Raw genomic sequence first — 27,399 nt, forward strand, 5'->3', positions numbered from 1 at the left:
TGTTGTCTCTTTGACACATTCTCCATTTCCATTTTCAATTTTATCGTTGTTGTTCTGCGATTTGCATGTTGTGTCGACTGTTATACTATTTGATTGTGCGTTTCTCTGTATTGGGAGATTTCAGGAGGTTTGACATGTCATTTAACCAGATTCAACACACCATTTTTTTTCCTAAATTGTCCTATACCAAATCAGGAATATGGCAACTGTTATCAAATAGTAAGTTTCTATGTGTGTTGACGTTTGATTTTGTTGCATTTCGGTGTTCTTCTTGTTCATTTGTTTTCCTCGTTTGTTGACGCGTTTATTTTCGATTTATGATTTTGAATGTTTCTGATAATAATATAGATCTAACAATCATTGTTATACTGACATCAGCACTCCTTGTCATAGCAAGGAAATAACTACACAAGGTCAAGATGAAGCAATTATTTCGAATGCTGTCAGATAAAAATCATAATTCGGTTCACAATAGCAAAATGACAACCGCTTGCCGTAATAATTCCAGTCGGTATTACAAAGTATATCGTGTAGGACAATTAAAAGATTATTATGAGCGATCCGAGGAATGCTACTGGTGGAGTATATCATAAATAATTCCTCAAAGACTCGTTGCCTTCCTGGTGTTTTGAAACTGTTCCATACCTTTTCTGTAGTAATGAATTCTACGTCGTTTAATTTTTGATACAAGCAGAACTTTCAAAACTTATATTAGACGAAAATTGTTCACTTTCATCGTCTATTAATGTACATATTAGCAGATTTAGGGTTTCAATCAATACATAATTTCTGTTTTGATTACTTAAACATTAGCGCTGAACTTTTTTGACCACTTGTCTCCGAAGAGTTTCTGATTTGATTTAGAATTCTGCAAGTTTATTTTCTTTGGCTGGTATTACTTCAAAAAGAAAGATTTTCTAACACAGAAATAGGTGTCCTTAGCCTTATTTGGCAAGACCTCGTCTGGCGTTAAAAAGCTTACTCATTTTATCTATGAGGATTTATTGTTTTAATTGGGTAATTTAAGTTAGACGAATAACAGAAGATGTAAGTGTCAGAAACACAATGATAATACACAAATATATATCAATATATACACATGGGCCTAGAAACGATTTAATGATAAAATAACACATTATCAATGAGCGCGTGTATTCATTGTTTCTGAGTCTCTGTAATGACACAATGCAATAACAAATTCCTTTTCCTAACTCCTGGAAGTCTTCCTTCTGAATCACACGGTTATATGTAATGCAAACTGGGTATGTTAGCAGGTTTTGTTTGTTCGGGAGTTCGTTGTTATGTTCGTGAGTTTTATTTCAGAACAATATAACAATGTGTAAGAAAAGTCAACATGCTTGTGTCTGCATCAGACTAGTGTAAATTTTGGTCTTTTTTCATTCCTTGTTGACACGTTTATCATCACTGACTCATGGCTGTTGTTCGCAGACATGTCTTCAGAAGTAGGCTTTAAATCAGAATTACAATGCTTGTCCTGCAATAAAGGATAAATTCCCGACTGAAGATCAGACGATGTTCTTGAATTAGATTTTCCTTTTGTTTGATTACTACTGTTAAACAATGAACTCTTTCTTGTAGACGTTAGTGAGTAAGTAGTAAGATAAATGTTGAAACAACATACTAACTCACGATAAGCCTTTCTAAACTGAGAGTTCATAAGTCCGTATACCAAAGGATTCGCGGCACTTCCCAAATAGATTGATATTTGACAAAACATATGATACTGTTTCGACAATACAATATTCCAGTCAATCATTCCAGTAACTGTACAGGGGAAATAAGAGAGGGAGAAAACAAGAAAAATTATCAACATCATCCGTGTCATGTGCATTTCTTTTGCATGATTATGTACATCTAGCGAGGACGGAATACGTCCAATTCCGCCGATGCGCTGGTGACTTTTTCTTGTCGCATGATAAATCCGTGCGTAGTAATACACTATTAGGAAACATGGGAGAACAGCGCGTACTACCAGTAAGAATATTTTAAATAATTGACTTCGGTGATCAAGTAGTAGGTTACACGTTACCATCATGGGAACATATCCAAATTGTCCCCATATACCAACCAATGCTGGGGTAAGGCACAGAGCTGGTACCAACCATGCCACCATCAACATCAAGATAATATTTCTACGTGTGTATAGCTGTTTGTATGCTCCTATATCTAATACCAATTTGTATCGATTAAAGGCAATCAGTGTAAGGGTTATGATTGTTGTTCCTGCAAATAGATTAATAAAGTTGAAGATCATTGGCTTCCTGTAATACTGAATTGCTGATAAATAGGAAGGAACAATTATGTAATCGATAAGATCTTCACTGGATTCGATGCACTTAATTCCCAAAGAAAAATAATCTATGACAATAAGCATTAATTGTATGATGACAGTTGTAGTTGCAAATATATAATGACATTTAATGCAACTGTCATACAAATGAGAGGTTTAGCGCTATCAAACCAGGTTCAATCCACCGTTTTCTACAGTTAAAAATGTCTGTACTGCGTTAGGGATATGAAAGATGTTGTCCATTTGTTTGATGTGTTTTATCATTTGATATTGCCAATTGATTTTGCCATTTGATTAGGAACTTTCCGTTTTGAATTTTCCTAGGAGTTCAGTATTTTTGTAATTTACTTTTTATATTGGATTTTTTAATATAATATTCAACATCTGAAAATTTTAACACAATCCTTTGAATAAAACCTATGCATTGAAGACAATTTACTACTTTGAATAATAAGTTGTATCTATCACAATGAAATAAGAATTGAGGTCAATAAGAAATTCTACGGCATAGCCAGAAATTAGTAGTGGTTTTGCTAATTAATATTCATAATATGTAAATGAGAATTGTACCACGTGATAGTACTTTGAACTGGACTGGCTTGATAGGCTTGATATCATTAAAATCTTTAAAACACGGATATTATAAGTTGCCCGTCACAGAGTCCTTATTTACAATCACTTTGATATTTCCGTAAAGTTGTCAGGCGGTCAAAATCAAAACAATGAACGCGAATTTAGTGAATTTTTCGTGCTTTCGTGAGTTTATTCTTCTTGAAATAGTGACATTTTAATTTTACGTGGGAACCTAGAGTTCAACGACTACACTTACAAGGTTTGGACTTGCTTATTCTTTGGAAATTCAAGTTTCATATTTCATCCCGGCAACCTGTTTTTGTAATGACCTTGTAAGCCAATTTTCAACACGAAGTTTGCAAATTTGACGTTTCAGCCATTTTAGCCTGTATTTTACACTGCAATGTTAAAAGCCTCTCGCTTCGATTTTTAAAATAGCTCAGGAACCTGTATTTTTGCAACAACAGTCATTATGTTTCGTTTAAATGGTGTATATTGTTGTGTATATTCATTTTCTGCCCCGGCAACCTGTCTATCACTTAAATTAAAATTAAAACAGACATTTTTTCAAAATTTCCTATCATTTTAATGTAATTTCCGTGACCCGTATCCGATTTCTTTAGTATAATATTCAAATAAGCAAAGTGGCGTTGATTTCTGGATATGGTCATCTTCTTTCCTGCACATACAATTATAAATATGAATAGACATATGATAAGGTTAGAACTAAAAATACTGGTTCTAAATCGATCTGAACTGAATAGTTGACACCACATTTAGCTATTAACAGCCAATAACCAATACACAGAAAACGAACGAAAGAGTCCCCTAAAAAAAGCTATCAAAACGACATTTAAACTCAAAGACAAATTGATAAAGCTATGTCAACTTTGATGTTTTGAAAGGTGAACAGCTGTATGATGACCTTAGTTTGAATGAATCGGGAACTACCAACCGGAGCATACGAATTTATTTCGGTTTGTTCGTGTTTCGGAACCTTTTTTGTTTGTTTGTTAATTTCCAACTGTTTGTTCGTTTTCCCCATTTTTGCCAATATATTGTTCATTTGTCTTTGCGGTAAGTGTTTTCTACCTTACATAATAGTATATTGTTCATTTGTTACACACGTATGTATCGGATACCTATAATTAGCAAGACATGTTTTCATTGGAATTTTGTCAATGTTAACATGTTTTTTCTTGGAATTTGATTTTCTATTAATTTACTTACCAGTTAATGTATAACCCCAAAAGCCAACCAATTTGCATAGAGTAGACGTTATGTACCAACCATCGGATATGTATGTGTAGATGTTAAAAGGTAATATACATCCCAAAAGCAATAGATCACAAACTGCTAAATTCATAACAAACACATTTGAAACTGTCTGTAATTTCTTTTCTTTCTTAATGGCTAAAATTACCATAATATTTCCTGAAAAAATAAAGTTAAGATTATGACATTGAATTAAAAGAATTTGAATGTCAAAATCTCCGAAATGATTAGTTTAAATTTCTCCTGCTACTCGTTTTTGAAATAATACTAAGGATAACCAAACAGGTGGAGCAGAGTTAAAAATTAAGAATTAAAAAAGATACCGGAAATTAGATATATCTGACTTTCGTTTTTGACTAGTTTGTGAGCAAAGAAAGACCACGAAACGAGAATAATAATAATAATAATAATAATAATAATAATAATAATAATAATAATAATAATAATAATAATAATAATAATAATAATAATAATAATAATAATAATAATAATAATAATAATAATAATAATAATAATAATTATAATAAAAATAAATAATAATGATAGAAATAAGATATAAAAAAGACAAGAATGTGAGATTTATTGTTGAGGGAATTAATATCTATCAGTCAAAATGCCAGCGCAAAGATTGAACAACATCAGCATGTTTATAGCTCTGTTAAACAAAACGAACAGCTTCACAAACGCAATTCATGAATTGAGTTGTTTTATACACAATATGAACGTTCAGAGCTGGGTTTGAATTCTATCTACTCCAATAATCACTCTATTTTTGTAATAAATTCAAGTGAACAGTTCATCAATTCATAGCAATATTACTGATGAAAATTCTTTAATCTTCTATGAAACTCTATGGACAGAGATAAGCGATTTTAGAAATGTATATTGGGATGCCAACAGAACATCAACATCAAAGTAAAACAATATATAAACTGAAGAAAAGCAATTGTTTGTTAGATATCTAATTAGGATTGCAATGATAAATTTTAATTTTTGTGAAAATCATCAATCATTGTCACTGTTGTATTTAGTAATTTGAGGGATGCATTTTATTTGTATATTTAGAAAAAATTGTAATTGTTTACAGAAAAATGTTGTCTTAACATCTTTAGATATTCTTGGAATTATCAATCAGATTATTGTTGATTTCCATCTGAATTCCTATCACTAACGATATGATTTATCATTGCTGAAAAGCATAGGTTGAATCAAATCTTAGTAACTCCAATTACTAGTAACATTTTATAAAAATAGAAATTGTAACAAGTGCCTTATCAAAAGACTATCTAAACAAATATGAAGATAATTAAAGCAATTGAGTTGCAGTTTAGTATAGGCAGACCATTAAGTATTACTGTTACAGAAAAAAAATCTGACTTAATAAAAACGCAACTAAGCCAAAATTTCCAAAGAGGTCATATTCGATATTATGCAGAAGAACTATCAATGGATTACTAATTTGATAATAAATTATAGAACGCACATAACTTATAAAGTGTTATTTTCAGTCGCTATCAATAGATGAGTGCAATAAGTTTATATGAGAGGGAACATAATAAACAGCAATTCGTAAACACCATGTGTAGATGACAATTTGATTGAACAGTGGCATTTTCATAATCATGTATTACGGTCGATTAAATGATATATATCACAAATGAATATGATGTGGGTGTTTTTGTAAAACGGAATTACAGATTTTTACAAAACCTTAAATATTGTATGTATATTATCACTTTTCCAATTTAGTAATAAAAACCTTGTATTAAGCTTGCAAGAAAATACTCTGATTTTTGAATGATAGTGTCTTGCTTTATCGATTTTGCAACATAAAATAATACTTTGTAATAACTGGTCTACACATGTATCATCCACGCACTTTATTTAAATGAATTTCTAACCCACGCTTTACACTCTTTTCCTTTTTCGTGCTGATATACTGTAAACTAGTAATCTGTAATACAACAACTTAAACATGATCTATGTAAATTGGGTTCTACTATATAAGTTATCTCATTCTTTATGATTCTACTGCCACTTTTAATCCACAATGCTTTTCATCATAATAATGGTAGTATACGCTATACATTTATTACTTTGGGATACCATAAGGCGTATTTTGTTAATAGTGAACAAAAGGGTAAAACATGCTACACAGAGGAACAAGTGATCAGTATGCTGGAGTTTCTTATTTACAACATATTTGTTGAATTTGGAGGTAGACTTTTTCAACAAATTGTCGTCATTCCTATGGGAACGAACTGTGTGCCTCTCCTTGAAGACCTCTTCTTATTTTCATATGAATCGGAGTTCCTTCAGACACTTGTCAAAAACAAGAATATCAAAGAAGCCAGGTTATTTAATTTCACTTTCAGATATATTGATGATGTTCTTTCCATTAACAATCCCAACTTTTCTGAATGGGTTCCATTAATATATCCACCAGAACTAGAAATTGAATAGACAACAGACACGGCTTCCGCCGCCTCATTTTTAGACTTATACCTCAAATTTGACATACACAGTCATCTCAGTACCAGAATTTATGACAAATGAGACGATTTTAATTTTGAAATTATCCATTTCCCCACCTAAGTAGCAATATACCAACTTCACCTGCATATGGAATATACATTTCACAACTTATTTGGTATTCAAGAGCTTGCAGCTCCTACTCAGACTTTGTAAAACGTCACCAGTGTCTGAGCAGTAAGTTGATGAGCCAGGGGTATGTCAAAGAGCGTTTCGTCCTTTTTCTAAAAAAAATCATCGGAAGGTACCAAGAACTTGTTGATAAATATTCCGTATCAACTTCACAAATAATACACGATGGTCTTGAAGTATAGATTTTGCATACTGACGTTGTTTATCATCTTAATAACGTCTTCTTCTTCTTTAGTTACGGAATACCATCAACTTTTTGAGGATTACTTTCCGGCGCATGCCTGTATGAGGTCGCTTTAAGTTAATTTCATTTTTTTTATTACTTTTATTTATTTATGAAATTTACAATTTTTTTAGTTTCAATTTTTACATTTTTTATATATATTTTTTTTATAACTATAAGATAAAAACAATAAGCACATTTAGTTCAGATGAGAGTATGTTTTAAGGAGCACCTCATGAGTGAGTGCATCCTTAAAGTTGTCTGTAGTGGTTTGGTTTGAGATATCGGGTGGTAATTTGTTCCAATCTTTGATTGTTTGGCTGAAAAAAGAAAATTTAAAGGTGTCTTTATTACACTGAAGTTGTCTGTATGTCTGTTGATGGGTAGTTCTTGTTTTAGACTGGCTTTTTATGAGTATATCTTGCGATGGTATTGCAATTTCATTGTTGATGACTTTGTGCAACATTTGGAGTCTGGTTTTTAGTCTGCGTTCTTGTAAGGATTGCCATTTTAGATGTTCTATCATTTCAGATACACTGCTGGTATTGTGATATCTGTTGCAAGTATATCTTGCAGCTCTTCTTTGTACTTGTTCCAACTTATATATGTTTTCTGAGGTGTATGGATCCCAAACTGTACAGCAGTATTCTAATTTTGGTCTAACTATTGTTTGGTATGCTCTTTCCTTAACTAATTTAGAATTTATTTTTAAATTACGTCTGATGAATGCTAATGATTGGTTTGCTTTTGCTGCTGATTGTTGAATATGTTTGTTCCATTTGAGGTCTGAAGAAAGTGTTATGCCTAAATATTTTGCAGATTGAACTTGTTCTAAGATATGACCATGCATGTTGTAATAAAAATGTATTTGTTTTTTCTTTGTTGATACTCTAAGGATGTTACATTTGTCCGGGTGGAAAGACATGAGCCAGTCTTTCTCCCATTTTATAGCTGCTTCTATGTCTTCTTGAAGCTTTATGCAATCATTTTGGCAGGTTATAGGCCGATAGATTATGCTGTCGTCTGCAAAGAGTCTTATTTGGCTGTGTTTTAGATAGTCCGGTAGGTCGTTTATATATATGAGAAAGAGTATTGGACCTAGTACAGTCCCCTGAGGAACACCTGATGTTACTGGAATTATGTTGGAAGTTGTGTTTTCGAGGAGTACTGTTTGGGTTCTATTGGAGAGGAATGAATCGATCCAATGAATTGCTTGATCAGAGATGCCATAGTGTTTCAATTTGTAAAGAAGGCGTTTGTGTGGCACTTTATCAAACGCTTTCGCAAAGTCCATGATTACTAGATCAGTTTGGATATTTTTGTCGTTGTTTTGAGCAAGTTGGTGTACAAGAGAAATTACTTGTGATTCACATGATCTTTTAGATCTGAAGCCATGTTGAAGTTCATACAATATTTTGTTTGTTTCTAGGTGTTTCATCATGTTACTTGCTAATATATGTTCTAGTAATTTACATGAGATGCAGGTAAGTGATATTGGTCTGTAATTTCCAGGATGATGTTTGTCTCCTTTTTTAAACACTGGTGTAACGTTAGCATGGTTCCAGTCTGAAGGTACTTTGCCTGTCTCAAGAGATTTGTTGAAGATGATAGTAAGAATGTATGAAGTTATTTCAATGTTTTCTTTAAGTATTTTGCCAGCGATAGTATCTGGTCCTGTAGCTTTGTTAGTGTTTATATTTTTTATTAGTTTGTATACTCCTTCTCTACTGATGTTTATTTTTTCCATTTTAGGGTGTGCACTAGGTTCTTTGGTTGGTATTTCTATATTTTTTTCAGATGTGAAAGCTGATTGGAATTGCTTATTAAGGATGTTTGCTTTCTCAGAGGGGTTTGTATGAAGGGTACCTTCACTTCGTAATGGTGCAATGCCGGTGTTCTCATTTCTTTGGCTTTTAATATATGAGTACAATTTTTTGGGTTGCTTGTTGAAACATTGTTGGTCTGGTTCTTTTATGTCAATGTCGAAGATCATATTTTCAATATATGCCCAGTATGCTTTTCTCATCTCTTTTTGGAGTTTAGTCTTTATCTCTTTGTATTTGCTGTTGTAGGATGAGTCATGTTTTTTCTTTTTGTAAAGTTTGTTTTTCTTTCTGATGAGTCTTTTTAGGTCTCTATTTACCCATGGTAGTTTTGATTTTTTTCCAATTTCTTTGGTAGGTATGTTTTTGTTGATGGTTTCTGTCGTTTTGGTTTTGAAGGTGTTCCACAGATCGTCGACAGTCATATTTTTCTTGTTCACTTTTAAGTTATCATGAATTATTTCAAGATCTTTCTTTATGTTCTCCCAGTTTGCTTTTTTGTAAATAAGTACTTTATGCGGGTGTTGTTTTGGTGATGGTAAAGCAAAATTAATCTCACAGAAGACAATGTCGTGGTCACTTCCTCCTATAGGTGGGAGGGTCTCAATTCTGTTGACAAAGGATGGGTTTGTCATGCACATTAAGTCTAATGTTCTATCATTTCTGTTTTTTTTGTTTATTACTTGTGCTAAATTGTTATCGTCCAGAATATTAAGCAGTTGTTGGTGTAATGCTGAGTCTGGTTTATTAGGTACTATCAAGTTTTTCTCCCAGTTTATGTGGCCGAGATTGACAGTAAAATAATAAACGTGTTATAGTATTCTTTTATATGTCTTTATTAATATTTCTTTTACTGTTAAGTCTGGTTTTTTTTAGATATCCATTTGACGTGACTCTGTGCTTATGTATCCCATCATACTTTGAACGACAAAATTATTTTATTTATTAATATTACTTTTACTGTTAAGTCTGTTTTTTGTAATATACATTTGACGTGAATCTGTACTTATGTATCCCGTCATACTTTGAATGACAAAATCATTTTATTTATTAATATTACTTTTACTGTTAAGTCTGTTTTTTATGATATACATTTGACGTGACTCTGTACTTATGTATCCCGTCATACTTTGAACCACATATTATTTTATTTATTATTATTACTTTTACTGTTTTTTGTTATATCTATTTTTCGTGACTCTGTATTTATGTCTCCCGTCATTCTTTGAACGACAAAATTATTTTATGTCTTCCTGTGCGAATTTCAAACGCGCAAATAGCCGAACTGAGTTTTATTTTGAGTGACACTAACATACCTTTTGAAATTTAGAAAAAAATATCAATCCATGAAATTCAACAAATATGTGTAATTTAGCATTTTATTTGTTTTGATCTCCTTTATATTGATTTAGGTCCGTTACTTAGCAAAAATGTGCATGAACTTAAACAAGAAATTTGTATAAACGATTCCCATTTTGTGGATAAAGCTCTGTTCAATGAGATGATGCATTCGATATTAGAACATGGTAATAGTAGTTCTAGTGAAAAGGGTGGGGGAAAATCGAATGCTATGATATTACTGCCAAATATAACAGAGAGTGATGACATTTATTTGCAGTCGAATAAGAATTTCTAAGAATTTACTTCTTATTGACGCCAGTCGTTGAATAAACCTACACATTTTACGTGAATAAAAGATAAATTATCAATAACCTCGGGAAATATAAGAAACCCTTGTGCTCATTGTACCTCGTAGATTTTTATTTTGTTTACAAGAACGAATTTATACACGTATATGAGTAGGTGTACATCACAACTAAAAAATAATCGTTTAAGAATCGTAACCTTTAATGACGATAACAAGGCTTAAGTAAAACGTAGACATATAAGCCTCTGTAATTTATTGTTTTGTATTAAAACAACAAATGTTGTTGAGGGCAAATACAATCAAAAGTTATTGCAAGTGACAGAGCTTTAATGTAAGCACTAAATGAAAAATAAATCAAACAGAAATACGATATTAATATTAAGATTATAACACAATGTTGACTGCTGTACCCTATTTTTCACATTTTTACAGATTATGTCTGTTTATTTTGTTTACACATCGTTGTCCTTATAATAGAATGTGATGCGACTGTTATACAATTGAGAGGTTTAGTGCCTTATAACCAGGCTTAATCCACAATGCCTGTACCAAGTCAGGAATATGACAGTTGTTATCCATTCGTTTGATTTGTTTGAGCTTTTTACCTTGTCATTTGATAAGGGATTTTCCGTTTTGAATTTTCCTCGGAGTTCAGTATTTTTGTGATTTTTTTTCATCACATAATATCAGCACAGCCAAACACTGCGCCGACGAGTGTAACATGACAGGTATAATCAATCAATGATAACACGAAATATTTTGAATTATGAGACATTTTATAACTATCGACGTGAAAGACATTTCGTATATAAACCCTCTAAGGGGGGAAATTTTGCCCGAACTTTTGTTGTTTGTCCATAACCCATTTCTGTCGCCTTTACAAGCGACAAATCAATGTTTTTTTTACACAAATCCTCTTTATATCTTTAAAACCAATCATGCATAAATATCTCGTCAATGACGATTGTAATCAAAAGTTGACATGAAAATGTAGAAAGAAATATGCTACAAGGGTGAACAAAACTAGCCAATAAATACTAGAGCAATATAACACCAATATTATATTCCTCCAATAGATATATTTTGGACTTGCAAACTATCAGCATTGTCCTTTCAGTAATTATCATATCAAAAATTAAATATCAATACCTGTGCATCCAACAACAATAACTAGTCCTACAAGAGTCACTGCCAGAAGTACCCATGCATCCTCACTGACGAGAATCTCAAATGTTTTGTAAGTTGGTCTTGTTTCTGTGAGGTTGAAATCATTGGACAGAGGCTCCATGTTCAAAGGTCTGCAATTTTCAGTATCTGAAGAAGGCAAAAGTGAGATAACATTACCTTTCTCTGTTATATTCAACATTATTTTAGTAAGCCTCTCTTGATAAGAGGATCAGTTATTTGTTTAATTTGAGTCATCAGTGAGTGGGTTTAATCTAAGATCTGTGAAAATACTCTTTGAAAGATACATTGTCCAAGAAATAAATCAAAGCTATTGACAATTTGATAATCTAATTTTTCTGAAATAAAAAATATTTCACAACAAATAAAACAGATTTACTAACATCATGAGGTGAAGTAGCACATGCATGACATGTTAAGTCAAAGAAAGCATATCATATTAACACTAAATAACACATTAAAACATGTATTATAAGAAACTCATTAGATTTGTGTTCTATGAATTGACAAGTTCCGTTATAGCTTTATTCATCTCTTTTGTATTATTCATCTCTTTTGTATAATTCATCCGTTTCAGGTCTACCGATGGAATTTTATTTTGTCTTTGTGCTGAACAATGCTGAATGACGTTTAACTTCTGAAATGAACTATATGATCTCTGACTAGCTTTACTCTATTAATGCACCCACTCTTATTTGCCGCATCATAATCTAATCGATGCTCGGTAATGTTGAAAAACTAGCCTATAGAGTATATTTTTTTTTCAACGAACAGTGAACTTATCCACAACAATTAGATATTAAAAAGGCCTCGACATGTTGATAGACTATAACAGAAAATAGTTTAGTTTTGTTGTAATGTGGTTTGTATATTGTGTCGACTATATCATAGTATTTGTTGTCTCGTTTCTCTGTTATGAATATGCTTACGTGTGTTTGTGCTAACATTGTCATTAGCGGGAGGTTTGGCGACCCATTAAACCAGGTTCAACCCACCATTTTGTCTTTCTTAAAATGTCCCGTACCAAGTCAGGAATATGGCTTTTGTTATCAAATAGTTTGTTTCTATGTTATTGGCGTTTTTTTTTATTGCACTTCGGTGTTACTATTGTTCCTTAGTTTTCCTCTTGTGGTTGATGTTTTCCCTCGGTTTTAGTTTGTAAGCCTGATTTGTTTCTCTTAATCGATTTACGACGTTTGAATACTGGTTTATTACTGTTGCCTCTATTAGTATAGTTTTAACTAGCATAGTTACTTAATCATATAGGTCTTTCTCTATTAGTATAGTTTTAACTAGCATAGTTACTTAATCATATAGTTCTTTCTCTATTAGTATAGTTTTAACTAGCATAGTTACTTAATCATATAGCTCTTTAACTGTAATTCGGTTTTTATACTTTCCTTGATATCAAATATAAAACTTTGATAAAATATGATTCCGGATAAAGATTAACACAGAAAGGCGCATCGGACATATGCTATTTATAACGTGTTGTTTTAATTTTTAAAGATTATTCAGAATTTTTTAAAACTAATTTCTTTTGACAAATTGTTTTCAAAGTATTCCATCCCTTTTTCTAATTTCGAATGCTCGCAATCTTTTTTAATTGATTAAACAGCAATGGAGAGAAAACGATGCATCCTTATTGAAATTGAGACAACATTGTCCTGGCACAGCAATTATTGAAAGAAATCAAATGATAAAGAAAAACGTTCAAAAGACATAAGATTTTATACTGTACTATGCGGTACGAGTTTTGATCAATGATGAGGCCGTACGAGTTTGCATAATTTATTGGAGGGTCATCTCATCAGCAATCATTTATCTTTAGTTTTATAACGGAGGCTTTGTATAGTTCAAATGATAAAATAAGAAAAGATAGAAAAGTACGAGGATAATCCCATTTGGAACTTCATATATAGAGCCTTATCAAGGAAAACAGAAAAATAATGATTGTGCTTAGAATAAATCATCGTCGTAAATTTATCCCAACTTCTTTTAATATTGGCTACAGTAGACAATAGTAACAGCAGTTAATATTTTAGGCGTCTTATTCCATGTTTCAACGTTTGTTACGTAATGGAACTGTTATCTTGATATACATTTCAAGTATTATGCAGTTAACATACACATTTAAGACTGCAACTAATAAGGCAAATTCTCTTTCGATTTAAAATAAGATTTCATCATTTGGTTTCATCGTCAACTTTGAATTCAATTCCAAAAAAAAAAGCCAAGATAAGCAGTTCACTCAAAGACATACTGCGATAAATTTCTTGACTTAGATTGTTTCTGTCATGAGACACTTATAGACAGACACAAAAAGCCAGATTACAAGCCTGCTATGAAAATCATGAACAACTGATAAATAGTAATACATTAATTTACGTAGAAGTGATATCATTCATTAGCATAACACTCATGTTTTTTGCTATTAAACCAGAAAAAAATAAGCTAGTACAGCGATTCATAATTTCATACAAAAGCAGAGATCACACATCAACTTGATGACAGACAAAAAGAATTCTAATGCAACAACGTTTGTAACGTTCATTTTGATTGGATAACGTCACTTTTTTTTTACATGTCATCAATTGACAATTGATGCTATGGGACGTACGCGCAAGCGCAGACGGCATATGACAGATTTTAATTACATGTTTTAACGTTGTTTTCTGTCAGTTTCATTATCATTAGAATGGAGATAACAATATTGTATTTTAAGCTCCGACGGCATCAATTGGGGATGTGATGGTCGCAAATACCCGTTTACTGTCTCCGCTATCGCGTCGCCAGTAAACTTAACTTGCGACCATCAAATCCCAAATTGTTGCCGTCGGAGCATAAAATACAATACATTTATCTCCTAAATTGTCACGAACTACAAAATATCTTCTGAATTGTTACTGTTTTTGAAAAACATTTAGGAAAAATGAAACGTATCCTGTTTTATCAAAATCAATTGCTCTTTTGTGATCGACAAGAGAAAAGACAAAATATTTATCTATGTATTCTGTGTATAAATGAGATGTAGTCGTTCCATTTGTTCGGGGCTATACCAACTCAGATATGTTAAGCTTAGATCCAATACTTAAACATAGCCTTAGCCTCAATCCACGGTTTTCTACATAAGAAAATGCCTGTACCAAATCAGGAATATGACAGTTGTTATCCATTCGTTTGACTTTCCGCTTAAAATTTTCCTAGGAGTTTACTATTTTTGTGATTTTTTTCTTTTAAATATGATTATCTATCATATCAGTAAGATTTAAAGTATCATCTTACAATTATACCTTAGTTTGACTCTTTCATATTAGGAATTGTTAGAACTGAGAGTCTGCATATTAAATATTTCTGTCGTAAAAACAAAACTGATTATTTTTATTCTTTGGCACATTAATAATGGAAACTTTTCCTATTTAATATAAATTGTATGACAGTTTATGCACAATACATGTCCATTTATTCCAGAATCATTCACAAAAACATTCACAAGAAGTCTTCGTTTTATTTGGGACAGACATATCTTTCAGCTGCAATCTCTATCTTTATTGCAAAAAAATATAATGACGCGATGATTTGTGATAAAGGGAAAAAGACATTTAAATATCAGTATTTTCAAAATATGTTTTTTTGGAATTGCAATATCAAAATAGTTAAATTAATCTGAGACTAGCAATGTCAACTTTACTTGGTATTTTTTTTCCGAATATTTTTATTTCATTTGGGTTATTTCATTTGGAAACATGCTTTTAGCATTTGCATTAATCTTGATTAGATTCAATACCAGTTTAAACAAATCATTGCATAACATCTCTATTAACATTTGTTAAAGTAAATGATTTCTACAGTAGTAACTATTTTGAAAGTTTTGTTCGATGATTAAGCTGTTATTTAAATATACATTTCAAGTATTCTACTGTAAGCATACAATATATACGACTTTGAAAGTTAAGCATTTCTTATATATATTAGTCGATTTTAATTGAAATTCAATTTCAAATACACAGGTTGAGACAGGGTTTCTAAATTCATACAGAATGATGCCAAGTTATCTGTTAAGTAACGTTAACGTTGTAAATCATTTTACCGAAATTAAATATTTTGCGAAATCAGAGAGTACTAGTAAATGTATGCGATCTAAATGTCATTCAGTCTGTCATCAAATAGAACTTTCATTATTATAATGTTGGTTTTTTTGTATCCATTGTTTTGACAAATTACCAATGAAGTGGGGAATACATTAAAGTTTATTATGAACCAGACCCTAGAGCACGGACCTTACGTGACCTTAAAATTTAGAACAGACCTAAAGTATAATTGGTTACTTAATTACCCTACCGAATTTGATTGATGAATCCCCTCGCTATTTGCAAGAAAGAGAGTAATCTGATTAACCTAAGTCACGTAGTACTTACGTACTTTCTCTGAAAACCTTAAGTCTTCATAAAAATTACTAGTTAGCGTTTTTATGGACGCTTTTTTTTCCAAAGTTCAGATATTTGTCAGAGTTTAGTATGTAAATCAAATAAATTGGCTTTCAATTGTTGATTCCCGTCGTTGTCTGAGGACATAACAAAATTATCGTTTTTTCAACAAAGAGTTGGCACTCTTGAGGTTGATAAAATAGTTTATAGTTTTTTTCCTTCCCGTGATTAAATACTATATGAAAATAAGAAGATGTGGTATGACTGCTAAAAAGGCAACTCGGAACCAGAGAACAATAACATAGAAGTTAACAAATGTACGGCCTTCAATAATGAACAAAAGCCATGTCGCATAGTAAGCCATAAAAGGAACCGAATAGATTAATGTAAAACATGATTAAAACAACAAACGAAAAAATAAATATAATATAAAGCATAAAACGATAACTAGTGAATTGCAGGCTCTTGGCGATCGTTTATTTCAATTAATTTTCAAAGTAAGATTAAAAAATGGAGACGTTTAAAAGTCGGACACTAATGAGTGTAAATGCAAGATACATTGTGATTATACACAAGTGCGTAGAGGTTATTGTAGTCTAAATTCCTTTTAAATTGCACGATTGCTATTTCATGCATTTTTTAAAGTTTCTAAATGGTAATTAGTTTGTCAAATAAGCGTTGCGTATGACGCTCAGATGAATTTACGTTTATTTGTTTGTAAAAGTCGTTGAGGGAAATTCTAGTATAGTTGTCTACAGACGCAGAAGGAAGTAATCAGATTTGAAGTTGTATTTAATGTTTTCATATCATTACTGAGTTACGTCAATCAAGCAAATACATTACAAATTGAAAACATCGTCAGGCAATCATCACATAGGTTCAGATTTAATATTAAAAAAAGAAACATCTGCATTTCTCATTTTGATAATTTCTTACAATTATTAATCAATAATTCTTTCTTTTTTTTTTTTATCTTCGTCGACCTCAGAAATACTATGCTATGTTAATAGTTATCAAAGGTACCAGGATTATAATTTAGTACGCCAGACGCGCGTTTCGTCTACATCAGACTCATCAGTGACGCTCATATCAAAATATTTATAAAGCCAAACAAGAACAATGTTGAAGAGCATTGAGGATCCAAAATACCAAAAAGTCTTGCCAAATACGGCTAAGGTAATCTATGTCTGGGATCCTTAGTTTTTCGTAAAATTCAAAGTTTTGTAAACAGGAAATTTATAAAAATGACCACATTATTGATATTCATGTCATGTTAAGTCTTGATATAAAAAATAACGGTAATTTAAAATTGATGTACTTTTTCATAAATTAAATAAAAACTTGTAAAACAGGGACGAAAGATAGCAGAGGGAGAGTCAAATTATAGAAAATAAACGGACAACGTTATGGCTACAAATAAAAAGACAAAGGTGATCTCAGGTGCTCCGGTAGGGTAAGCACATCCTGCTCCACATGTGGCACCCGTCGTGTTGCTTATGTCATTACAAATCCGGTAAATAGTCTAATTAGGTCACATTCGTGAAAAGGGAATGGTATTGCAGTAACGACATGAGAAACATATCCGATATCATCTGTGAAACGGTTATTCCATAACGGTCAACCAACTCGTGATGGCGGCCGTAAAATGTACGAAGGGATGATTTCAACTTCAACATTTGGAACTCTTGGTTTAATAGCTTCCTTGTGAGTAGCAATCCTCTATCAAGGAAATCATGATAGGAAATACAAGCCCGGGAATATCGTATCAATTGGGAGATATATAATTCGTATGCATGCGCTGCTGGAATGTTGCTACATAGAAATTGAAAATTCACAATCGGGAAGCTGAAATCATCTTTTGTCGTAAATTTTTTTTTCAACCGACGCTCATTGTCAATTTTTTTGTCAAAATTCTGAGTAATATGTGCCTGTTATTTATAAGAAATAAAATCTTTATAGATACCAATATTGAAATTTTTGTGTTTACACCAGACGCGCGTTTTGTCTACAAAAGACTCATCAGGAACGCTTAAATAAAGGGTTAAAAAAGCCAAATAAAGAACGAAGTCATAGAGCATTGATGACCATAAATTAGTAAAAGTTTTACCAAATACAACTTAAGTAATATATTCCTGAGGTAGGAAAGCCTAAGTATTTCAATAATATAAAGTTCAATGACTGCAATGCTTATTATGCCCCAGATGCATTAGATCACGGAAATGACTAGACCCAATTAATTAGAACAGACCTTAAGAGAAAATGGTTACGGAAAGTGAAACTTCCAATGGGACCAAACTGTGCCCCTCTACTTGCCGACTTGTTTCTTTATTATTATGAGGCTGACTTCATGCAGGAACTTCTTAGGAAGAAAGACAAGAAGTTAGCAATATCCTTTAACTCTACTTTCCGCTATATAGATGATGTTCTTTCACTAAATAATTTAAAATTTGGTGACTATGTGGAACGCATCTATCCCATCGAACTAGAGATAAAGGATACTACAGATACAGTTAAGTCAGCCTCATATCTTGACTTACATCTAGAAATTGTCAATGAGAGTCGTTTGAAAACAAAACTTTACGACAAAAGAGATGAGCTTTCCAATTGTGAACTTTCCATTTCTAAGTAGCAACATTCCAGCAGCACCTGCATACAGGGTATATATCTCCCAATTGATACGATATTCCCGTGCTTGCATTTCCTATCATGATTTTTTTGATAGAGGGTTGCTGCTCACAAGGAAGCTATTAAACCAAGAGTTCCAAATGGTGAAGTTGAAATCATCCCTTCGTACATTTTACGGACGCCATCACGAGTTGGTTGGCCGTTATGGAATAACCGTTTCACAAATGATATCGGATATGTTCCTTACGTCGTAACTACAATTCCATTCCCTTTCATGAATGTGACCTACCGAATTAGACTTTTTTCCGGATTTGTAATCACATAAGCAACACGACAGGGGCCACATGTGGAGCAAGATCTGCTTACGCTTCCGGAGCACCTGAGATCACCCCTAGTTTTTGGTGGGGTTCGTGTTGTTTATTCTTCAGTTTTCTATGTTGTGTCATGTGTAATATTGTTTGTCTGTTTGTCTTTTTCATTTTTAGCCATTGCGTTATCAGTTTATTTTAGATTTCTGAGTTTGACTGTCCCTTTGGTATCTTTCGTCCCTCTTTTAATAATCCTACTGAATTTGATTGATTAACCCTTTTCAGTAGTTTGTCGGAAAGCGAGTAACATGAAAAACATAAGGCTTGAAATTCTGAAACCAAAACGATTTTTTTTTTAATATGGAAATTAGTTTGAAAAGACGATTACGTTTCTTAATTGAATTTGTTTTGTTTCCAAAATGTGGTTGCTTTGTCAAATATGCATATGACATGTAGATCAAATATGTTGCCTTCATTTTATTCTCACAGTTGACTGACATTGTTCTACGATGACAAAAAATGGCTCTTTTTGGGTAATATCAAAAATTCAAATCCTTTGAATAAATATTTACATATGTTCTATGTGATGTTTAGCTTTTAATTCGTCCTAGAATAACAACCTCATTATTTGTACTGGGTCATTTAGGAAATTGCACTCACAGTCATTATTTTTGTGTTAAGTTTTGTCAGTATATCAAACTTAATTTCAATGTCAGGAAAATAAAATAATGCCTCAAGTCTAAAGAAATTGTAGAATATTGCGTGTCAATGAGCGCCCTAAGAGGAAAGTATGACAAAACGATCGTTTGATTTAACCTTTTAGATTGGTATCAATTGCATTCAAATATTGAAATAAAAAAAAGTCGGTCACTTATGCTATATATGCTTGATTATTAACCAAGGAAACGGAAAAGTTTCTGTTTATTGGACTTTTCACTATTTATTTTCAGGCTTCGTTTATAGTTACAAGAGTTCTCGTAGTTTTAGACACCGATGATCAAAGTACGTGTGCTACTATGTAATTATAAAACCGTTAATGTCAAAAACAGCGTTACAATGTTTTAAATACTTTCAAGATAGTTTGATTGTTATGTTATCTAGTAATGAATGAAATTTTGAAAAGATAATAAACTTGTTTTTCATGAAATTTTTAGTAAACAAATCCAAATGATTTGCACATAATTACATGACCTCTGTAGTTTCCTATAGTTTAAAGTCACATGACTAAAATATAAACAGCTGACCATGCTGACGGAAGTAGAAATATGACACAACAAAAACTTGAACCTTATAATGATTAAGAATTGGTGGGACGAGTACTTTTAAATTTGCAAGGAAAACGAGATATTAAATATAATATTCATATCAATTGGATATAAAAAATGTTTAACTATGATTATACTAAAGTACAAAGCGTAATTCTAAGTTAATAATTCCGTTTATCATGCACGATTACAAGTTGTTTTTGCTTTAATTTGTTGATTAATATCGTGCATGGAAATTCTTATGAAGAATTATCTAGAATTTCAATGCAGAAGGAAGGATCTTAGCTTGGATAATATTTAGTCGTCTTATATATGTACGGATTATAACTCATCATAGATACCTGGCTTTAACTTTTGTACGTCAGACGCGCATTACGTCTACAAAAGACTCATTAGTATTGACAGAATTGAAGAGTTTTAAACAGGTCGAATAAAGTACGAAGTTGAAGAGTAATGAGCAACAGAACTTTCGAATGGTGTTGCCAAATGCATAAATCACGCAAATACATGACAAAGTATAACACAAAATCGTTTAAAAAAACGAAACATATGTTCATCGCTTTTCATTTTTCCATTGAGAGGATTGGACTTTTAATATACCTTATATCATCGCTTCTTTTTTAAATGATTCATTAAAACTGATTTATTTCATTCTTTCGATTTGGATATATCACAACTATGCAATCAACTATCAATTTTGAAGAGAAAAACGACAGAGGAAACAAGAATGTGTTCATAGTACACGGATGCCCCACTCGCACTATCATTTTCTGTGTTAAGTGGACCGTTAAATTGTGATCAAAACTCTAATTAAGCATTAGAATTAGAGAGATCATACCATGTGTATTAAGTTTCAAAGTGATTGAACTTCAATTTCATCATCAAAAACTTTAACCTGAAGAGGGACAGACGGACGAATAAACGAACGTACGCACGGACGAACATATGGACGAACGAACGAACGGATGCACAGACCAGCAAACATAATGCTCATAAATGGGACATAAAATAAGAAAGATAACCCTTTGTTAAACTATTGTTTCCATTGTATTAATTACGATGCTAGGTCTCATACATGTCTCCAAAATATCTACATGTAAATCTTTTCTTATCGGCTAACGTTAATGTTTGTTTCAGAAGAAAATATAATAAATGTTTTGTCCAGTGATAAAACTGTTATCTAAATTTACAAGATATAAGACTACGATAGACCAAACAAGTTTTCTATATATACTCCGATGTTTTGTCAAATAAATATAGGATAAGAAATCCCTGCAAACTTTGAAATCATTTCTTAAATACAAGTTTCTGATCTCATATCAAATGGTATTCAGTTATCTAGGTAAAACAAAATGTAGGCTTCAGAGATTTAATTCGGTCTGCTATCAAATGGAGCTTCATCTATTATTATTGTATATTTCTTTGTAAGTTGGTAAAGTACCCATGAAGTGGTCAATGACATACATTTTGATCATGTCCCAGTGCCGCCTAGAATACTGCAATGATGTGACCAAATCATTTAGAACAAAACTAATGTAGAAATTGTAACGAAAAGTGATACTTGGTACTTAATGAGCCTATCTTATTTGATTGATGAATTCGTTTAAGTTTGCCAGATAGCAAGAAACTTGATAGACATCAGTTTTGTAGTACTGACAAGAAAATTAATTTTTTTTCTAAATGCAGAAACAATTTTTAAAGTGACGAGTAAGCTCCTTATTGATTCTTTGTTTCTAAAGTTCAGATGGTTTGTAAAATTAACGTCTTAATATGAAGATCAATTACATTCGCTTTCATTTGCTCATTACAGTCGTTGACAGAGAACGTAACAAAATTATCACATGTTCAACGCTGCAAACAGTTGGCTATTCTGTGGTTGTAATACGTAGTTTTGTTAAAATCCTTGATTAAATACTATAATGTTTTGTATTTATTATTCGTATTTGACCTTTTGACAATTTGCCCATTTAAGTTAATATTTTGTAAATAATGTTTGTAATGTTGCAAGTTTGCAAGACTTTAATGTCAAAAAATGCAATTTTGAAATAATGTCTAATATACAAGCAATTGTAAACTGTTATGTTCATTTTGGCGACCGAAGATGGGAAAATAACAAAAACAATCAGTTAATTTGCAATTACTTTCATTCCAACGATTTTTGGGGTATATTATCTGTATTAATAATGCCTAGAATCATCAGTGTAGCAACTTGTGTTTAGTTGTCTTGATTTCAATGAAGTGTTGTTATTTAAGCAAATTTCATGAAAATGACAACTTATATTCATCATGCTAATTGGGTTTGTAATCAAGAAAGTATTGTGTGCTGGTTTGAATCATACAAGCCATTCTGTTCGAGATTACATCCAGCATGTCATTAATGTAGCGTTCATAATAGGTTCTAGTTTATTTTTATTTGGTACAATAAACTCCAATGAAGTGCACAATTACATGACATTGTACACAAACACACACAAGAACATGCATAACGGAGAAAAGATGAAAAAATAATATAACAGTCGAAACAACATGCAAACCACAGAAATACAACGAATATTTTCCATTATTGTCAAACACCACAGCATTTCAAAAATAGTGACACTCTTACGTAACTAACATTCAATCTCGAGCTTTATACATTTTTTTTTCACAATATTCGCCCGAGCAAGACTGGCCGACTTGGAGTCGGAATAATGTGTCCGGGTAAGGTAACCTGTGAACTGTTACCTTATGAACTATAAAAAGATGTGGTATTATTGCCAATTAACAACTATAGGTCACCGTACAGTCGTTAAAATCCGGACCAGCGTGTTGGTCTAGGACAAAGCAGGGTTATTAAGTATATTACATCAACATGTTCTCATCCTGAATATGTATACTATTTCTGCCGCTGGACGTTAAGCAACAAACCATCCTAATGATAATCTTAGGTTCACTATAAATGTAAACATTTTACAAAATTCTCAATACTTGTTAAGGTGGTACCCAACACTTTAACTAAAATTAATTTGGCTCGTTTAATTTTCATAAAATTTTGTCAAAGTATTCACTTTGACCCTTTAACAAAAATATAAAAATTTCAAAAACTTTGAACCAACCGTTTTGTCAGAAAAATTACACTGGTTATATAGCAGTTTGACAAACACCAATTTTGATCATTGAGAAGCTTAATATTCCTTTTACAACACAACGTAATTAAAACGTTAAGCCGACTTTACAGAGTTATCTCCCTGTAGTGTTAGGTACCACCTTAAATGGAAATTATATATAAAAATAGTTACCGATATAAAAACTATCCGATTTCCCAATGGTGTTATCTCACAGGAAGTTATTATTTTGTTTTTGTTTCTTAGATTTCATTTTGCGTTTGGGAAATCCTTTCAAAGTAATTTTATAAGTTTGGTATATAAGGACATCTTAAATGTAATGTGTTATTCTGCGACTCAAGAGAATTGAACAACACATTTAATCGTTTCATTTCAGATCTAAGCCCTCATAATCCATTAAATAAGTTGATATTTAAAAACAAAGTCAGCAAATTATGCCAGTAATGATAGTTATAAAACAAATAATATCTGCCATTACGTTCTTGAACTCAACCAGCCAGCCATTAAATATCATCTGTATTTATAATCTTATAGCTTCCTTGTTTAGCATTTAGTTAATAATCAAATGAAGTGCGCAGTTAAGTGATATGTAACTATAGGGGTTAGAAAAGATAAATGTCCTTATTACAGACGGAAGTAGAAATGGTAAAATAATTATACTTAATAATCCTGTCGAATTGATTTGATGAATTTGTTTTTAATTTCGAAAAGACACGAATGATAAGATATCTCGATGTCTTTTATTAAGGACAAAACAAAACGAAGACAGAGTATTTCTAAAAACAGAAATTTTTATTTCACTGCACTTATTTAAAGTTAATGGAAGGTTAAAGTTTATCAAAGTTTTTTTAACTCTTCATTTTGGAAATATAAATATCGGATTTACACTGCTGATGACATAATCTGTCTTTGAGTTGTATTCCATAGTGTTTTTTTTCAGAATTGTTTCAAATATGCTAATATTTGACAAACTAAAAAGTTGTGAATCAGTTTTTGTCATTAACATAAATCTACATGCAGCCAATATTATTTCAAGACTTTTTTAACCATCAAGATTTATGAAAATGTTCGGAAACAATATTTACAAAATGCAGTCTTTTTTAAGATAAATGAAACAATTATGCGGTATTGTGCGGCTCATTTGAATATAATTAAACTACATATTGATCAATTGCAAATTTAGGTATTACATATAATACAATAAAAGGTAAAATCACAAAAAATACTGAACTTAGAGGAAAATCAATTCGGAAAGTCCATAACCACATGGCAAAATCAAATAACAAAACGCATCAAAAACGAATGGACAAGAACTGTCATATTCCTGACTTGGTACAGGCATCTTTAAATGTAGAAAATTGTGGATTAAACCTGGTTTTATAAATGATTCTTTTTGAAAACGCATGATGAACTCCGAAAAGAGATAACACCGGGTGCGTAGACTGCGAACTTCCTGCTTTGCATGTATCACTCCTCATGAAAATGTCTTGCAATAGATTCCGTTGTTCGCATAGGGATACATATGCTCGTGTAAAATATAATCATATCGTTGAAAGCAAGACAGCTTATAATGCACAAACACTTTTGAGACATTTAGCTTAATTCATTAGTCTTATAGTGGGTTACATACTAAAGGAATGGCCTTAATCTCGTATCTTCAAGCAAAGATATTGGAAAATCGTTGTTCTTAGCATTGTTTATGAACTAATTTGATATACGACAACTTCCAATCATGACAGGTGGTAAGAATGGCACTTGTACCGAAGAAATATCTTTTGACTTATAATCAATTACAATCGCTGCAAGCAACAATTACTAGTACTGTGCAATTAGCATATTTCTAAATGTTACAAATGTGAGATTCAAAAACAATATAAACACTGAATATTAAGATACATGTTGATGTCGATAGTCGTAGCATTAATGACAGCTTTAATATCAACACGATATAGATCCAGTTAGTAGTTGTTGAAAATAAATCTGTCTAATACCTAAACATATTCGTAAATGCATATACCAAGTCAGGAATATTACAGCTGAATTGCCTTTGTTCCGCTGTTTCATAACGTCTAACGTTTCATTTTGTTAGTTTTTATGTTCTTCCCCTGTTTTGAATGTATACCTTAGACTTTTGTATGTTTGTTAATAGTAACTTAAAAATTCAACCAAAATTCTTTTCATGAATAATTAAAAATCTCTAAATTTTGTCAAAAGAAAAGTAAGAAATATTTAACCATCTCTTTCAAATTTATTCACAATATTTCTAGACTCGGGCAATTTAGATATTTATGCAGAATACCGCTTTATGAATCCCATATTATCATATATGTCCAGTATAACTTAACAAACGATGGGATAATACAATGAATTTTAGAAATGTTTTACCGAGTGAGACAAGGTGCGTCTACAGGATTAGAACACATATTTCGACATACATGTATTATCTATACTCTAGAGGTGCATATTGTCTATACAGTGACCCCCAATAAAACACAGATGGAAGTCAATAAATAAGTTTCATCAGTCATTACTTAGAATTTCAATAAAAAATAATTTGACATAATTAAAATGAAAAAGAATCATATATAAATATTTTTTAGCTATTGTCCTGGTTAACTTTTTAAATAGTATACATTTCTCTTCTTTACAATAAAAACTAAGTAATGTCTTAGTTTTTCGCTATATTCATACATATGAAAAACTTTATATTTCAAAAAACATTCACAACATGTTGAAATCGATGACAGCAATTTATGAAAATACATATTATGTAATCTTATATCAAATGCCTGATTTATATATGTATCCTCATATTATAAACATTTAAAGCTTTTACATTGCGATACTGCAAACATAATCTGTAACTTTGTAACATGACTTACCTCGTCTGTTGAATATTTCTACTGTGATTTAGTTAACCAAGTTCTCCTTACTTATAACTCATTTTCATCAAGGCTGAATCGCGATGATCGATATACAATACGGAATCCTCTGTATCGTACGGCTGTACGGTGATTGTATGTAGTAAAGAAAACCAATAATTTCCTTAATGTTACTCTTGACTGTGATTAAATATACCTCAATTAGAGATTGGTCCTTACTGGACCAGAATGCATATTTTTTGGGACTTGCATTGCATTTGAAGCTAAACAATCTAGCCGTCCCTACAATATTATTGTTTGAATCGGTTGTGTGATCAAAATAAGATTTAAGTAGACTAATGAAAAAGCCTTTCAAATAATAACAATAAGGTGGTTTTTTATATTACAGTTAATAGATAAAAATAACACGTAATAAATATCATGCATTCTCTGAGCGCTTATCTAAATTGACCTTCATTTGAAAATTTTAATCTTGAACATAGTAGAGGATATGATTCCCGGAAAATAATTATTATTTCAATAATTAGAATATATCATACCCTTTAAAATTTGTTATTTTCATATTACAATTCAATGTTTCATAATATAACATTAATAAATAGATTTTCTACTAAGGAGTTCGTCCTCCGTCCCTTGATGTGTAATGGCATAAATATATGTCAAAATTGAAGAAAAAAAATAATACATTGTAAAGTTGTTGACTCGGTTATTTAATTGTAAATAATTTTTTTACAAGAAAAAAGTCACGCGTTGAAGCATTAACTTGTGTAAAAAGTACAATCTCAAAAATACTGACTCCGAGGAAAATTCAAAACGGAAAGTGCCTAATCAAATGACAGAATCAAAAGTCCAAACACATAGATGACAATAGAAAAGAACTGCCATATTCCTGACTTCATACAGGCACTTTCTTATGTTCTTACTGTGTGCCCGTATATAAAGTAATATTATCATCCTATAAGATGCATTGAAATTATAATGCACTGCAAACATTTCATCCCTCTAATCCACTTATATTTTTTACAACTTCAGAGTAACCTTCTCTGAAAATACACCAGCAATAAATAGACTAAAAACCTTGAAGAC

General features: G+C 31.6%; 1 protein-coding gene across 1 annotated transcript; it reads right to left on the minus strand.

Moving 5' to 3' along the window:
- Positions 1-985: 985 nt before the first annotated feature.
- On the minus strand, positions 986-26,443 carry LOC139521509 (G-protein coupled receptor moody-like). The gene is made up of 4 exons (XM_071314986.1): positions 26,314-26,443; positions 11,667-11,831; positions 4,115-4,318; positions 986-2,244 (listed from the first exon to the last, which is right to left on the minus strand). The coding sequence occupies exons 2-4, from the start codon at positions 11,803-11,805 to the stop codon at positions 1,370-1,372; spliced, it is 1,218 nt and encodes a 405-aa protein (XP_071171087.1). The 5' UTR covers positions 11,806-11,831; positions 26,314-26,443; the 3' UTR covers positions 986-1,369.
- Positions 26,444-27,399: the final 956 nt, after the last annotated feature.

The sequence above is a fragment of the Mytilus edulis genome, chromosome 1 (assembly GCF_963676685.1).
Source record: "Mytilus edulis chromosome 1, xbMytEdul2.2, whole genome shotgun sequence".
Taxonomy (NCBI): domain Eukaryota; kingdom Metazoa; phylum Mollusca; class Bivalvia; order Mytilida; family Mytilidae; genus Mytilus; species Mytilus edulis.

Coding starts and splice junctions, on each gene's coding strand:
- LOC139521509 (XM_071314986.1), bottom strand. CDS start 11,805: ATGGAGCCTCTGTCCAATGATTTCAACCTCACAGAAACAAGACCAACT. Junction 4,319..11,666: donor TATTGTTGTTGGATGCACAG/GTATTGATATTT, acceptor TTATTTTTTCAG/GAAATATTATGGTAATTTTA. Junction 2,245..4,114: donor TTGGGGTTATACATTAACTG/GTAAGTAAATTA, acceptor ATCTATTTGCAG/GAACAACAATCATAACCCTT.